The sequence below is a fragment of the Triplophysa dalaica genome, chromosome 23 (assembly GCF_015846415.1).
Source record: "Triplophysa dalaica isolate WHDGS20190420 chromosome 23, ASM1584641v1, whole genome shotgun sequence".
Classification (NCBI taxonomy): domain Eukaryota; kingdom Metazoa; phylum Chordata; class Actinopteri; order Cypriniformes; family Nemacheilidae; genus Triplophysa; species Triplophysa dalaica.
Window position 1 is genome coordinate 5721015 of NC_079564.1, and position 14094 is coordinate 5735108.

Consider the following 14094-nt stretch of genomic DNA (forward strand, 5'->3'; position numbering starts at 1 on the left):
TCTAATTCAAAGTCCCGCTTCAAGCATAAAAGAACATTAAGTGCATCATTACATTGTGATTCTGTTTTCTGAATGTATTCATTTACTAATAAATGTTAAATCAAATGGGCCAATGAAACCCAAACCTACAATTTTCTCCTTAAAATAAAATTATATGTAGAGGTCTACAAAACAAAATAATAAGCAAGATGTAAAAATAGATAAATAGCACAGTACAAAAAGCAATATAGCGACTACTGCTGCTGAGTTTTCAAGAGGCTGTCGAAAGACAAGGGTGTGAACTTGTAACCAGATCCCTCATAAAACTTGTTCTGAAATTCAACCCTGAAAACAAACATATATAAAAAATCTGTCATAACGTTGAGTTATTTAGGTAATATTGTGTTCAATCACATAAGAAATCTCAATATTTTCTACTAGACATCAATTAGATTAGATGAAGAACAAATGGAAACTTGGAATCTTCTGCATATATTTCTCTTTAGAAAGATCCTGAAATCTCACAAACGTCTACATTAGAATTTTATAAGAGTTCTCATCAATGTCTCAAAATGAGCTCAGATTTGTCTCCAATCAAAATTTAAAAAAAAATAAGATCTCAAACATTTCTCGTCAAATTGACACAAATCTAGATTATATTCCATGTACTACATTCGTGTTACACCTCCATAAAATTTGTCTCTATACTTCGAAGGTGTTGCAACACGTTTGTACCCTGATAATCACATCTCTGATATTCTGTGGTAATGAATTATGTTTTGTATTTCTCACCAGTGTAGCCGTAAAGCGTGTAGAAAAGCAGAGAGACCTTCCATAACCAGAAGAACAGTCACCGTGAGAACCGCAAAAGCAGCAAAGATCAGTGCTAACACGAGAGAACCCATACCGGAGGAAAACCTCAGTCCCACCTGAAGAACCATCCGCCAAAGCACCTCTGACAGCTCTGTGGATGAGAGGGAGACGTTATACGTGCTCTTGTATGTGTTTGAGATGAACGACTGATCCTACAGTTTGCAGAACAGACCTGCATGAGCCAGACTGAGAGCCCAGAGCCGCAGATACGAGGCCGTGTTGGAAATGCAGCCCAGGCAGAACTCGATTGTATGGATTGCCTGATACACAAAGATGTCACTCATGCTCGCCTGCAAATGAAGATGAAACCAAATGATCTTAATGTCAAAAGAAGCGAGAGCTACTATACAAGATATTCTTGTAAGATGTGAAGGATTGGAGATGCTTACTGTCTCATCACTCTGACGTTGTGAGAAGGAAGAGCACGTTTCTGCTCCATGCTGATCGTTCAGAGAGTTTCCAAACACCTGTAGAAAGACTCGACTTCATCACAAGCATGTTCAAATAAATATACAAACAATAAAAACATTTTGCAAATTAATAGTAAAAATAAATTGCTTCAAAAACGTTTTGTCAAGTAACGGAATGAATGAACAAATAAGATAAAATAACTTGAAATAATTCAATCTTATTATATACAATTATTTGTAATTGTTGTATTTAAAATTTCAGTTATAAAATGAAAATGAATTGAATTTTTAAGCACATAAATTACTAAACTTAATTATTTACCTTAAGTTCAACTTTTAGAATTTGGCACCTGATTGATTTAAACATTTTCATAAATCATCCAACTCACCGGCGGTCTGGTTTTCATGTACGTTCTGTATGCGAGAAAAGGTTTCACCATCAGCATCACAGGAACCATGAGAACAGCTGTCACAACCAGACAGATCTGTACAGCTTTCTGGAGAGGGTTACAGTATCAGTCATTTTGTAATATTGACTGCTTCAGCTGATTCATGCTTTTGGAAAAGTGAAGCATGAATTCAAACCTGTCCTTTATAAAGAAGATGATGTTGAGACTGATAATCAAACAGCATCATGTTAATGAAGAGTAAGAGAATACTGGGAGCCACGTCGGATGGTATTGTGATGCACCATTTGTAGAGGATGAGGAACACCAGATATCCAAAGAGAGACAAGAAGAAGATCGTACGTGGAATGAACTCGATCAAGATGTCCTGGAAGTTTCGGAAATATCTGAAAAACAGAATGATGACAAATCGGTTCTCAATACAATGTATGTCAACTTGTAATGTGGAAAAAGTATTGCAGAAAAGAAGGTACACCCAGATTCATAAATGGTATTGTGTGAAATAAAAGATTGTTGATTGTTATTTTATCACTAACTGAACCTCACTAAAAGTGATCAATATTTTTTTATTAAAATGATCTAAAATGTACATTTGGCTGAATTTATATACAATAAACAAATACCTACGCATAGTTAAACAAGCTGAGGGTCACCCCAAAAAGCATATGACTGACTCCCAAAATCACAGACATCTTCATTTTGAAAGAGTTTAAAAACGACAGCTTATTTGATGCAATGTTCCAAACCTAAAATTCAAAATTGGAGAAATAAATTCACGTTAGGGTTGGTATGGTGTGAATGAGGCAAATGTAAAAACCTGGAATTTTTTGATTTTGCAGATGATGCAAATGTAGAGAGCTGTTACGTCAACTATTTACATTATTTACATTATAATCTCATTTGTGAGTTATATACATTTCTTTTGTCTCTTTATACCTTTATAACATTAGGGCAGTCAGTAAAATTGCGATATACACACACATAGCTTTCACTATGTTAACAATAAAGTCTAGCCATCAAATTGATTGTTTAACATTTTATTATATTTTATCATTATGGTTATGTGATAATTTTATTTTATTTATACATCAATTTGTTTTTAAAATTGCAACTTTGCATAAACTGTCATCCGAAAAGGCAAAAAAAAACACCTACTGAACAGAATAATATAAGATAACCTCTCCTGTCTTGAAGCAATAGTCTATAGCCGGCATCACAAAGTTGTAAGCAATACATGATGAGACGTTAAAACTTGAAAAATTACATTTAAGTATGAATATATATACTGTATATATATATATATTTATAAAAAAGTTGTGCAAACCAAATGTTACATGCACTAACCGGATCAATGCCAAACACATATGGGACACCAGAATAAACCCCGGGAATGACTGGGTCCAGCTGAAGATGCTCGCAATCATGTAGTGTGTCATTGCTGAAACACAGCACAAAGAAATGTGTGTAAAGATGTAAGATGTGTTTAAAGATCTTGAGGTAAAAGCATACTTTTGAAATTAAAAAGGTCATGTTAGATAAGAAGCATATTTTGACCATATACAATAGTTCTAAGTTAGTACAGGTTCAATTATAATATTACATCCTTATCTAAATGCATGAACACAGGCCTCTGCTAACAGGAAAAATGAACGTGACAGCTACTTTAAAACCTTCAAGCATTTAGTTTACATACTGCCATGGCCCGTGGGGGTGAAACATGGGCTGAACACGCCAGGAAGAACCAAACACGTTGAAGGACTTTGAGAAGCAGTCATTGTAAATCAGGCCAGTGTAAACAGAGAACATTCCCATGAGCAAAATGATGTAGCGTCCTCCAACCAGGACACCAATAAGCTGTGAGAAAAACACAAGGATTATGAATAACAAATATTAGTCAACACAAGCCAGAATGAGATCTGAATTTATTGTGGCAGTAAAAAAGAAGATTGTGGTTTCATGCCTCATTTTTATATCTCCTCAAACATTCGGCCTGTTTAATGATCCAGACCGCAAACAATGTCATCACTAAACCATGACCACAATCTCCAAACATCACGGCAAACAGGAAGGGGAAGGTTACCATCGTGTATGGAGCTAAGAAAACAGAATGGGGAGAGAAGGATCACAGTCACCTGCTTTTTGCTTATTTTAATTTTGAATATCTTAAACTCATAGGAAATAATAACAGATGTGATTTCTTTAATATCTCAATTACTGTTAAACATAAATGAGATTAAATGGAGAGGAAATGATGACGTCAACAATTTATTTCAACATGAACTCATTTGTTCGTCACAACTTTGTATTTTCACTTTATCTAAATACATCTTAATAATTTACAGTGAACTGTCACTTTAATTGAAACCTAATTGAGAAGTCCGACCAATAATATTTTCTGCCGTGCATTCACCTGGATTGATCTCCTGATAGGTACCGACCCCATAGGTGTCAATAATGGCTTGAAAACCCTCACTAAAGCTGTTGGTTCTGTTAAAGGTTGGTGGCGTTTGTTGAGTCTGAATGCGGTTCAGAACTGGAGTCACACTGGAACCACTCTGCTCCTAAAAAAGAAAATTCATTTGTAAATTAAACCTTGATATCTAAAAATTGTCATCGTTTATTTACCCTTTAAAACCTTTATATGACCCTTCCATCTGCAGAACACGAAAGAAGATATTTTGAGAAATGTCTCAGTGGTTTTGTGTCCATACAATGAAAGTCAATTGGGGCCAGCATTGTTTGGTTGCCAAAATTCTTCAAACTATCTTCTTTTGTGTTCTGCAGAAGAAAGAAAGTCATACAGGTTTAAAACGACATGAGGATGAATAAATGATGAAAGCATTTTCATTCTGTCTTTAAAACACATGTACAGATATTATCATATGCAATACGTACAGATCCTTTAATCAGGGCGTTGTTTACTAATGTGAGATCTGACACAGGGCACCAGATCTCAGCTACGATCAGCTTCTGTGTGATGTCTATGTTACAGAGGTTCAGAGTGTAGTAGATGGCCTTCATCTTCTTCACTTTACTGCTCCACTGGTGTACATGATCTGCAGCTTTCATCAAGACGCCAGCGCGATACTCCTCGGTCCTTCTCAGGACCTTAAAAGCACATGTGGCCATAAAAAAGCATTATGTTTTTTCTAAAACAACATTATTAAAGGTCCAGTGTGTAATTTTTCATAGTATCTATTGTCTTCCAAGGTGTATAAAGACCTTACATAATGAAGCATTGTGTTTTTATCATCTCAGAATGAGCTATTTCTATCTACATACACCACGGGTCCCCTTAAATGGAATTCATCATGTTGTTTCTACAGTTGCCCTTTCGTAAATACATTATCTCCTTCGGCAAAGAAGCGAAAATGTGACGACTTCTTAGTCCTGAGTCAGACACCGTAGTGCTAAAAAAAGGAGGGTTGGAGTGAGCCCTTGGTTGCAATTCGCAACCTCACCACTAGATGCTGCTAAAGTTCAAACACTGGACCTTTAAGGTAAATAAATGAGAAGAATTTGCTTGTTTTATGGGGATGAAATAATCAGAAATAAAGAATCATGATTGAAAAAGACGTCACGAACATGGTTTGTTCGTTTGTGGAATTTGAGCATCGACCAGCCATGAACACAGGTTCCCTTTTCGACAGAAGTAATGGTTGGAAAAAGTGCTTTATTTGGAACTCAAAATAGTCTGGATTGTGACTCACTAATCGTAGATCTTCCATCCGCGTCATGATGTTGTTGCTCATCTCCTTGCGTTCATGCAATGTTTTGGGGCACGAATACAAACTGGCATGAAAGCTTAGGGGATTGAAATAATGTGTTGATAAAATGAAACAATTTCTTAAAAATTTGTAACGATGCATCAAGCTAATGCAAATAACTATATTGGCATAAAAAATCAATTACAAAATCTATAATGTAGGGGTGTCACAATATACCCCTGGAAAAAATCGTGATATTAATTGATATTGTGTTAATACTACACAATACAAATGATAATAATTGTAAATAATTTAGTGCATGGTTGACACTCAAACAAGTAGGTGGCGGTTTTGAACCAATTTATACTCTCTCTGATTCCTTTTTTTATTTTCTATTATTTTGACTCATTCATTGGCCAAAAAAAGAGAAACACAAAACAAACAAATTTAAGATGACTTATAGCACAATTTATTTTTATTTAAATAAAAATACTGTGATAATTGTGTTTTGTTTTTCTTACATCCTGTTTCCTGTCTTCGATTGTAGTTTTTTGTTGAGCTTCTTCACATTGATTTTGTGTTTATTTTGTGTTTCTTGTTACCCAGTGTATTTAAGCCTTTAGCTGTGTCTGAATTTGTCCCTTATCTCCTATATAGTGCACTATATCGGGTGTCCGCCATTTTGTAGTGTTGTCCGAATTCTGAGTAAGGCTGCGTCCAAATACCATCACTTGCGGTTTTTGCACTTGTCCACTTGACTACTTTCATGCCGAATTTCCTGTTTTTGGCCCAAGTTTTCTTGGGGGTGAAGATCCCAAGTGACCATGTAGTATTTCTACTAATTCTTCTCATATGGACTGTGTAGCATTTGCTATATAGGGAATGGTGCATGAGTGAACAAGAGGCGAATTCAGACGCATCTCTTGTCTATTAGTTATCCATTGTGGGGGATTGAATAGGTGTTATGTGGTGTTCTTGTTTTCATTTGTTATATTTAATGAAAGACCATTGTTTGGATTTAGATCTGCTTCCTGTTGTTTCCCTTCACCGCAATAATAATATTGTTGTCGTGAATTGTTTTGGCTATAATAATTGAGGTATTGTGGCAGCCCTACACCCAGCATACATGTATATTTAACTCTTATATTTTATGTATTTGGAAAAACGTCACTCACCCGTCACACACCTTTCTAATCTTTTCTCGCACGTGATCTCCCTGGACGAATATAATGAACACATCTTTCTTGGCAAGTCCCCTCTGCTACAAGAAATACATTTTGCTGACCATGTATCAGGAATGCAGAACACATATCGGCATGAATGTGCACTAGTGCCTATACATAGAAAAATCTATATCTTCATGTGCATTTCAAACGTGAGCAGTATGGCCACAAGTGTGGTTTATATTGATGATCTGATAGCGTGCGGGTGCTTTAAATATTCATGAGCAAATATTAATAGACTCAGATAATGGATTTTGGACTCTAGTGTCAGCAGAGTGTTGCAAGTCCTTAAAGGAGTCATCGGATGAAAATCCACATTTTTCTGTATTTAACTATAATCCGGTCCCCGTGCATATAGCAACCCAGAAAACGTGAAAAACGAGATCCCAATAAGTTTGTTTTGATAAGCCTTTCCCTGCAAGCATGTGAGAAATCGAGCCGTTCAGATTTTGCTCCTGATGTGATGTAAAAGCAGGATCTTATTATAATATTTTTGCCCCTTAATCTATACAGATCCACCCACGGCGCTGCCACCATTGTAGTTTTCACAAGCGAAAGCGGTGTACGTGACGCCATGGCTAAAGTTCGTGGCAAATGGGCACTTGGAGTTTAGCTGTATGTATGTGAATACATGATGTGCGTTAATTTGTTCAGCTGCGACAAGCTGTTCATTTTGCTAATTTTTGCAACACTGCCTTTAGTTTCATTTTAAATGACTCAAATCTTTCGTCCTTAGGCTGAAAATCTGTCACAGCATACTAGTTATGCTCTCACATTGTGTGTGTAACGTTATAACTTGTCATCGGCGAGCGTTAAAATCCACGTAATTCGGCTGAGATCTGCAGGTGCATATTCCGTGGAGTTAAGGCAAGCATATACGCACAACAGATTTTTCCGTCCCCGGACGAATGATTTGAGACGTTTAAAACAAAACTATCCGCAGAGGAGTTCAAGTAACATAATTTAGTTAAACCATTGCCATGGCAGTACTACATTTTTGTTGTGTTGACATGCCTGACGGAGGGGGTTGCGTTGTAACTCATTATCATTTAAAGAGACATGCACCAAAATGGGTTGATGTGAGCATAGTTGTTTTTGACGAGTCAAGAAGGGTTTTGTTTACACAGCCATTGAGTGTCTTTAAGCGAAATATGTTCCAGACATTTCATGAAGACCCCAATAAATCATACCAACTTGTTGAAAGTGCTCATCCGACGAGTCCTTTAAATTTATGTTTTAAAAGAGTAATGCTAAAATGGATAAAGTAGGAAGAAAATACAATGTTTGGGAATTTCTCACGTCTGTCTGGAACTCTTCTGTGCACTGTATCTCTGCATGCCGAAGCACAAAATTCCCATGGAAAAGACGCCAAAGAACCTTTTCAAAGGCAGGAAACCTTTCTTGTTTGATAACACCCGCTATAAATCTAAAAGAATACAATATTGAAAGTGCAAATATTATAACTTATACTTTTCGTTTTTTTATTAATTCATTTATTTATTTTGTTCAAGCATTTTAACATGAAATTAGTTATTTGGCTTAAAACTTAAATTAATGGGTTCTGCATTGGATGTGTGCAGTTCTTTGGGTTTAGTAAAAAATCTCTTATTATAAAGAACCATTTGACACTTCGCTTGGCTCCACGATGGCCATGTATGTATGGCCATACATTTGAAGAGTTTGGTTCCAAAATGAGAACTCCATGTTTTTTATTTATATGTATATATATATATAATTTTGAGCTGTCGGGTATGATTTTGCTGTTTGACTTCAACTTCAACATGTAAAGTTACCTGCAGATTTATGTTTCAAACTGAGATTGATATAGTGAGGCCAAATGCAAGGTTAGTGTACGACATCAGGCCTTTGTAACTGTGACCTTTATTTCAGATTGAGATAATGTGTTAGATGTACCCCAGATATGGTGGTCCGACAATGCTGGAGCTGCTGTTTCTGCGACTGGTGATGTGCGATGAGACGGTCATACACATGGAGTCTTCAGAAGGAGGTTCAGAACACGACATCAGAGATTCAGCCTGCAACACAAACATTAAACAGCTGATGACCAGTTGCCGCTGGTGCATACAAATTAGGGGGGAAACAAGAACAATAACCAAAAAATTACAACATCGATAATGTGGGACTAAATGTATTTTGTTAAATGAGCATTTGACAGGTTATATAACCATGTATCATTACCTCTTTGCTTATAATGAAACATTCAACCAACAAAGCATGTGGTTGTAGCATTAATAAGTGAATTTTTATTTATTATGGATTAATTGCAGTAATAAACTGCCAGCCCACATGACAACATACTGTGGTAGCCTATTACTTAAAATAAACTGTATTCTTAGATGCTATAGCGTTGCTGTTATACAAAATGCGCACAGTTTATATGTACATGTACACTGTGAATATGTAAATTGCCTTAAAAGAAAATGTTGTTTTATTTTCACAAAATACATCAAATCTAGCGGGTCGAAATCTAGCGGTTCGTCTTCAAAATCTCTCGCAGTAGGCTACTGGGGTTGAGAATGGTGCAATCACTGCACAAGTTAAGGTTGCGAATGATGACGCAAGCAAGTAACCTAACTTAGGGGAGAGCTTCGGAAGAGAATGCATTGCACTTTGCAGGGCCTGAATATGAAGGGACTGAAGTAAAAAAAAAGATCTTTGTATGGAAGTCAATGTGAGGGCAGTTCAGAATGGTGAGAGCAAGCATATTACATTTGTTGAATGTGTCCGAAAAAATCCCTTGTTTTCCCACTTTGGTGGTTCGCTGCCCCTGCTTATGACATACTGCAGCATGTATCAAAACCAATTATTTTAATGGTATGAAAGCTTGTTTGCCATTTTAGGATTTGCATGGATTCATCTCAGGACGTTCACCTCTTCAAAGAAGTCCTCGGCCATCCTCAACAGAGAATCGATGTCCATGAGTTCGCTGAGGTTCTGACGGAGTGCGACATGGTTACGGTTGATTTCTCTCAGGTCCTGCTCCAACTTCTCAAATGTGGACTAAAGAACATCAGTTGTGCCGTTTTTAGTCGTTAAATAAAACAATGGAATAGATACAGTCAATCAAAGCATTTTAAACCTGGGGGCGTGGTTTAAAATGGGGGGGATCCTGTAAGAAAGCGGGACATTTGTTGCAACTGGGGCGATACAAATATTTAGTAAAAAAAATGATGTGAAATTACAAATGACATTTTCACCGTTCTTGTAAATTTGTTGTCTTTTTCTGTAATTTCTATGGTTTTTGACGGTATTTTAAAAGTAAAGAAAAAACGTGAAAACGCCAGAAATAAACTGCAAATGTGCAAATGTCTTTCTTTTAAAAAATCCCCGAAAACACTGTAAAAACAGTTAAATTCCATAAAATTACTTTTTAGGACATTATACCTGAAAAATCAGTAAAATTGTAGTAAAATTCTGTAAAATTACGTTATTTTACAGTGCTGTACACAAACATTGCAAAAGAACTATATATTTTAATCTTATATTTTAAGGCATAATATATTTTTTCCTTTTCAAAGAAATGTATAGTTTGATAGAATGAGGCCTTTTGACAACTCAACTGACAAATCTGAATCAAGTATTCTAGAGAGCACTATAATAAAAAAGATAAGTGCCAAAATAATTTTCACCTCTAGCTCGAAAACATCTCTGGGACAGGGGACGACCTCCTTCTCCTTCTTCAGTGCAATAACAATGTTAGATTTCACCATTTCCTTCTCGAGATACCCTGAGTGATATAACATTTCAAGAGAACTCAATGGGACTGTGTTTAAAGAGAGATAATCACATCAGGCCTGCCGTTGAACTGTATTAAATGAATCTTGGGAACATGATGCTTGTGAAATCTTTACTAATTTTATACTGTAAGATTTCTTTTAAAAACGTGTTAAAAGTTTTGATGAGATGGGTGAAGGACAAAATTTATGCAGTAGCCCAAAAGTAAGTAGGCACAAACGTCATATTAAAAATGTATGAATATCTTTGCATTATATAAAAAATTAAACATCGCACAAATATAATTTAAAGCTAAGTGTGTCACTAAAGGATTTTGTGTGGTTTTATGTAAAAAAAAGTGGGTAAACTAAAAGACAAAGTATTAACTTTGGATCAAATCTATAGTTAATGTGATAAACCACACCTGTGCTTTCTCTGCTAGGACCACTGAGAGGAAGTGACATCATCACAGTGAAAGAAAATCACAGCTGAGATGTCTTTACCATCTTAATTATTTCTCATCCACATCAATTAAATTAAATGGAGAGCAAATGGAAACTTTTGCCCGAGTCTCCGAAAAAAGAGCCAAAAATCTCACAAATGTCTCCATTACAGTTTCAGAAGAGATGTCAACATTGTCTCAAACGGAGCGCAAATTTGTCAAGTCTGCGATCAAAAGTCAATATTATTGAACATCTCAATATGAACTCAAACATTTCACATCAAATTGGCTGAAACCCAGATTAATCTCCATACTCTTTATCTATTTTAACAATCATTTCATTAGTTTTTATTTTTACAATAATATCTTAGAAGAAACTTGGATACATCTGAGACTAAGATAAAAATGAAAGAGCAACCTCTGAGCAAAATGTTGCTTTCTAGTATTTATCCATCACAAAAACCTTGACACTGGTTGAATAAAGAAATAGAAACGTTCTTACTCAAAATTCTCTCCATCTTTTCACATTTCTTCACTTCTTTCACAAATCGCCTCTGAAAAGCCGCTACAGCAGGATTCAGCTGAAAAGATCATTGATAACTCAAGGCAACGTGTCAAAACAGAATATATACAGACTTATTTTAAAAGAGCATTCATTTTATATAAATTATTGAAATAATCCCTTCTTTAAAGCAAATTGACAAGAATAATGTAAGTTTGTCTCTTTCTGCATTGTTTTGCATTGATCGATTCACCCAATGGTGAGATATCTAGTTCAGGGACAATGAAAATCCTCTATGAATGGAACAAATGTCCAGAGAACGAGTTATTGCGCTAGAACGTGTGCGTGCCACTAAAAGCAGACTACATTTAGAAATCAATGGAATGCAATTAAAGGTTACTTGAGTGCCAAAAAGGCCGACTATCTAACAAATGAATCCTCCATCAAAACATTAAAACTACAAAATCAAACCAGAATGGAAAGCCATTTATCCATGGAGCGATGGCTAATGGACCTATTGATGCTCAATTACATTTTTATCTGTAATGTTGTTTGTACCGTGTCGTACAACACAGACTTTGTGGCCACTTTGCTCTGTCAAACCAATTGTCAGCGTTTTAATTCTAATCGGCCTACACGAGTCACTTACACACAAAAACAGACCCACAAAAACAAAACTGTAAGGTTACTCACGTCTTTAAACTGAACCAGCCCGAGATGTCCAAGTTCACTGATGCAATTGTGGGCGGATTCAGTCTGAAAAAACAGCTGAGCGAGACACATCTCCTCACTTCGAAAAGATGAAGACATTCTTAAAAGTTAGTTTTTAATAATGTGAGTGAGTAACTCATATAGGCTGATGGAGGGGCTGCTGTGATTGTCGTTTTTTTGTAACCCAGTCTATTAAATGTCTGTCTGACAGATCAATACTGCTCTTGTGTGGCCCCAGAATCAATATTGACAACACAGCTGGGGCGGCCCAAATATTTCCATTTTATCAAGCAAACATGCAAGTCTAAGGTTTCATACGGCTTATTTTTCTGTAATGTAGGTTATTATAAATAAAACATTTGTATTCAATGTATGTTTTTATGCTATAACCCTGCACCTGTGGATGCATCTATTTGCCAACAGCAGTTATTTCATATTTCAAATGTATGAGGATTAATGTATTGCATCTATTTTAATCTTTTAATGTCCTTTAGATTTATTCCTTTTGTGACAGAACTGAATCTGATGTCATTATTAAAAAAGCTTCATACCAAGAGCTTACTACAAAACTCTATACAGTATGTAATTGCCTTCAATAAACCTTTGACTTTTGTATGAACACAAAAACCCAGCTGTTCGCATATTTACAGAAAGACTGTCAACACAACATTCAACACATTCTAAAAATTCTTTCTCTCAACGGGTAGTGGTCTATTCTTTGTTGAAACCAGTAACTTTGTATTGGCACCTATATTGCTCCTGTATGACATAACGCTCATAGCTCCCTAAACTCTTTGTAAGTCGCTTTGGATAAAAGCTTCTGCTAAATGACTAAATGTAAATATGCTTCAGTGAAGCGCAGGAACAGCTAATACCACAAAATATCTCAGAACTATTAAAATCAAATTGCTAATGCTTGCTCTTTTCACGTTTTATTTTATTTTATTGCAGAAATGGGAACATACAAATAATAACAGTACAAAATTAACAAGTAAAAAAAGGCACTGGTCAAATTCAGTTTGAATAAGGATATTACAATGATCATAATATTTTAAACTTGTCACAGACTTTTTGTTTTTTTAACCATCTTATTGAAGAAATATAAGTTTCAAAGTCAGAATAAAACAAATTTAACATAGGAGATGACGTAAGACCTTTTTTTAAATTTCGCTAATAAAATAAATGGTATGTAGAATTTTGAAGTGTATTTCCCTTATTTTATTATTAATACAACATTTAAAAGGAATTAACCAAGCTCTTCTCCAGTCATTATTCTGGGAGATATTTTATTTTGTTTTATGAAAATATTACAAATATGTTTGTTATTAGATTTTTTTCTCAGTTAACTCAACACCTTCTCAAATGAACTTTGGATTCGTCACAAATAAAGAATTATAAGAAATATGACTTTCGACAAGTTGACTTACAGAAATGCTTTAATAACTGACATAAATTCCCTAAACCGTACTGGACACTTGTAAATTAACATGAATTGTTCGTTAGTTAAAAGATTGCAAAAATTGTCAAACATTTTAATAAGATTATTCATTTCTCTGTTGAACCAATTTGTTAAGAATACACAGAAGCAGTTATATTACCATTATTCCAAATGAAAGAGGTGTGATGAATTGCTAATACTTGTTGTTGTTTCCAGTATGATGTCATTTCCTGAAGGGGTGTCAATTTGAAAGAGAAACTGAGAAACACCTGTCTTTCTATTTTTTTTTAAATTCCAGGAAAGGAATAAAAGAAAAACATTTTGGTGAATAAACATTAAAGAAATAGAAATACATATTTCAGTTGTATAAATATATACAAGAACATACACAAAATATTTCAATAATAAAGGCGTAGATATAATATATATTGTTTGTTATATACAATGTCATTATATAGTATATAATTGTATATATATTAATTAAACAAACATATATTTTAATAATAACTATTATAAGTGTACATAATTATTACACATTGTGTTACAATTCATCACATATATTTAAACACATAAACTCTATTGTAGGAATGACCCAACTGTAGGGTTGCAGTATATTTAGGGGTGCTGCATTTCCTCCAGGAATTGGGGGAGGTGGTTCGGGAGTCAC

The 14094-nt window shown here is 35.1% G+C and overlaps 1 protein-coding gene across 1 annotated transcript; it reads right to left on the minus strand.

Annotated features, from left to right (window-relative positions):
* Positions 1 to 233: 233 nt before the first annotated feature.
* On the minus strand, positions 234 to 12088 carry si:ch73-173p19.2 (V-type proton ATPase 116 kDa subunit a 1). The gene is made up of 17 exons (XM_056738236.1): positions 11972 to 12088; positions 11279 to 11357; positions 10250 to 10347; positions 9492 to 9620; positions 6552 to 6634; positions 5380 to 5473; positions 4565 to 4777; positions 4080 to 4230; positions 3630 to 3763; positions 3363 to 3523; positions 3014 to 3107; positions 2297 to 2415; positions 1848 to 2055; positions 1652 to 1759; positions 1025 to 1142; positions 772 to 943; positions 234 to 324 (listed from the first exon to the last, which is right to left on the minus strand). Exons 1-17 carry the CDS (start codon positions 12086 to 12088, stop codon positions 234 to 236), a joined length of 2169 nt encoding a protein of 722 aa, XP_056594214.1.
* Between the last annotated feature and the right edge of the window lie 2006 nt (positions 12089 to 14094).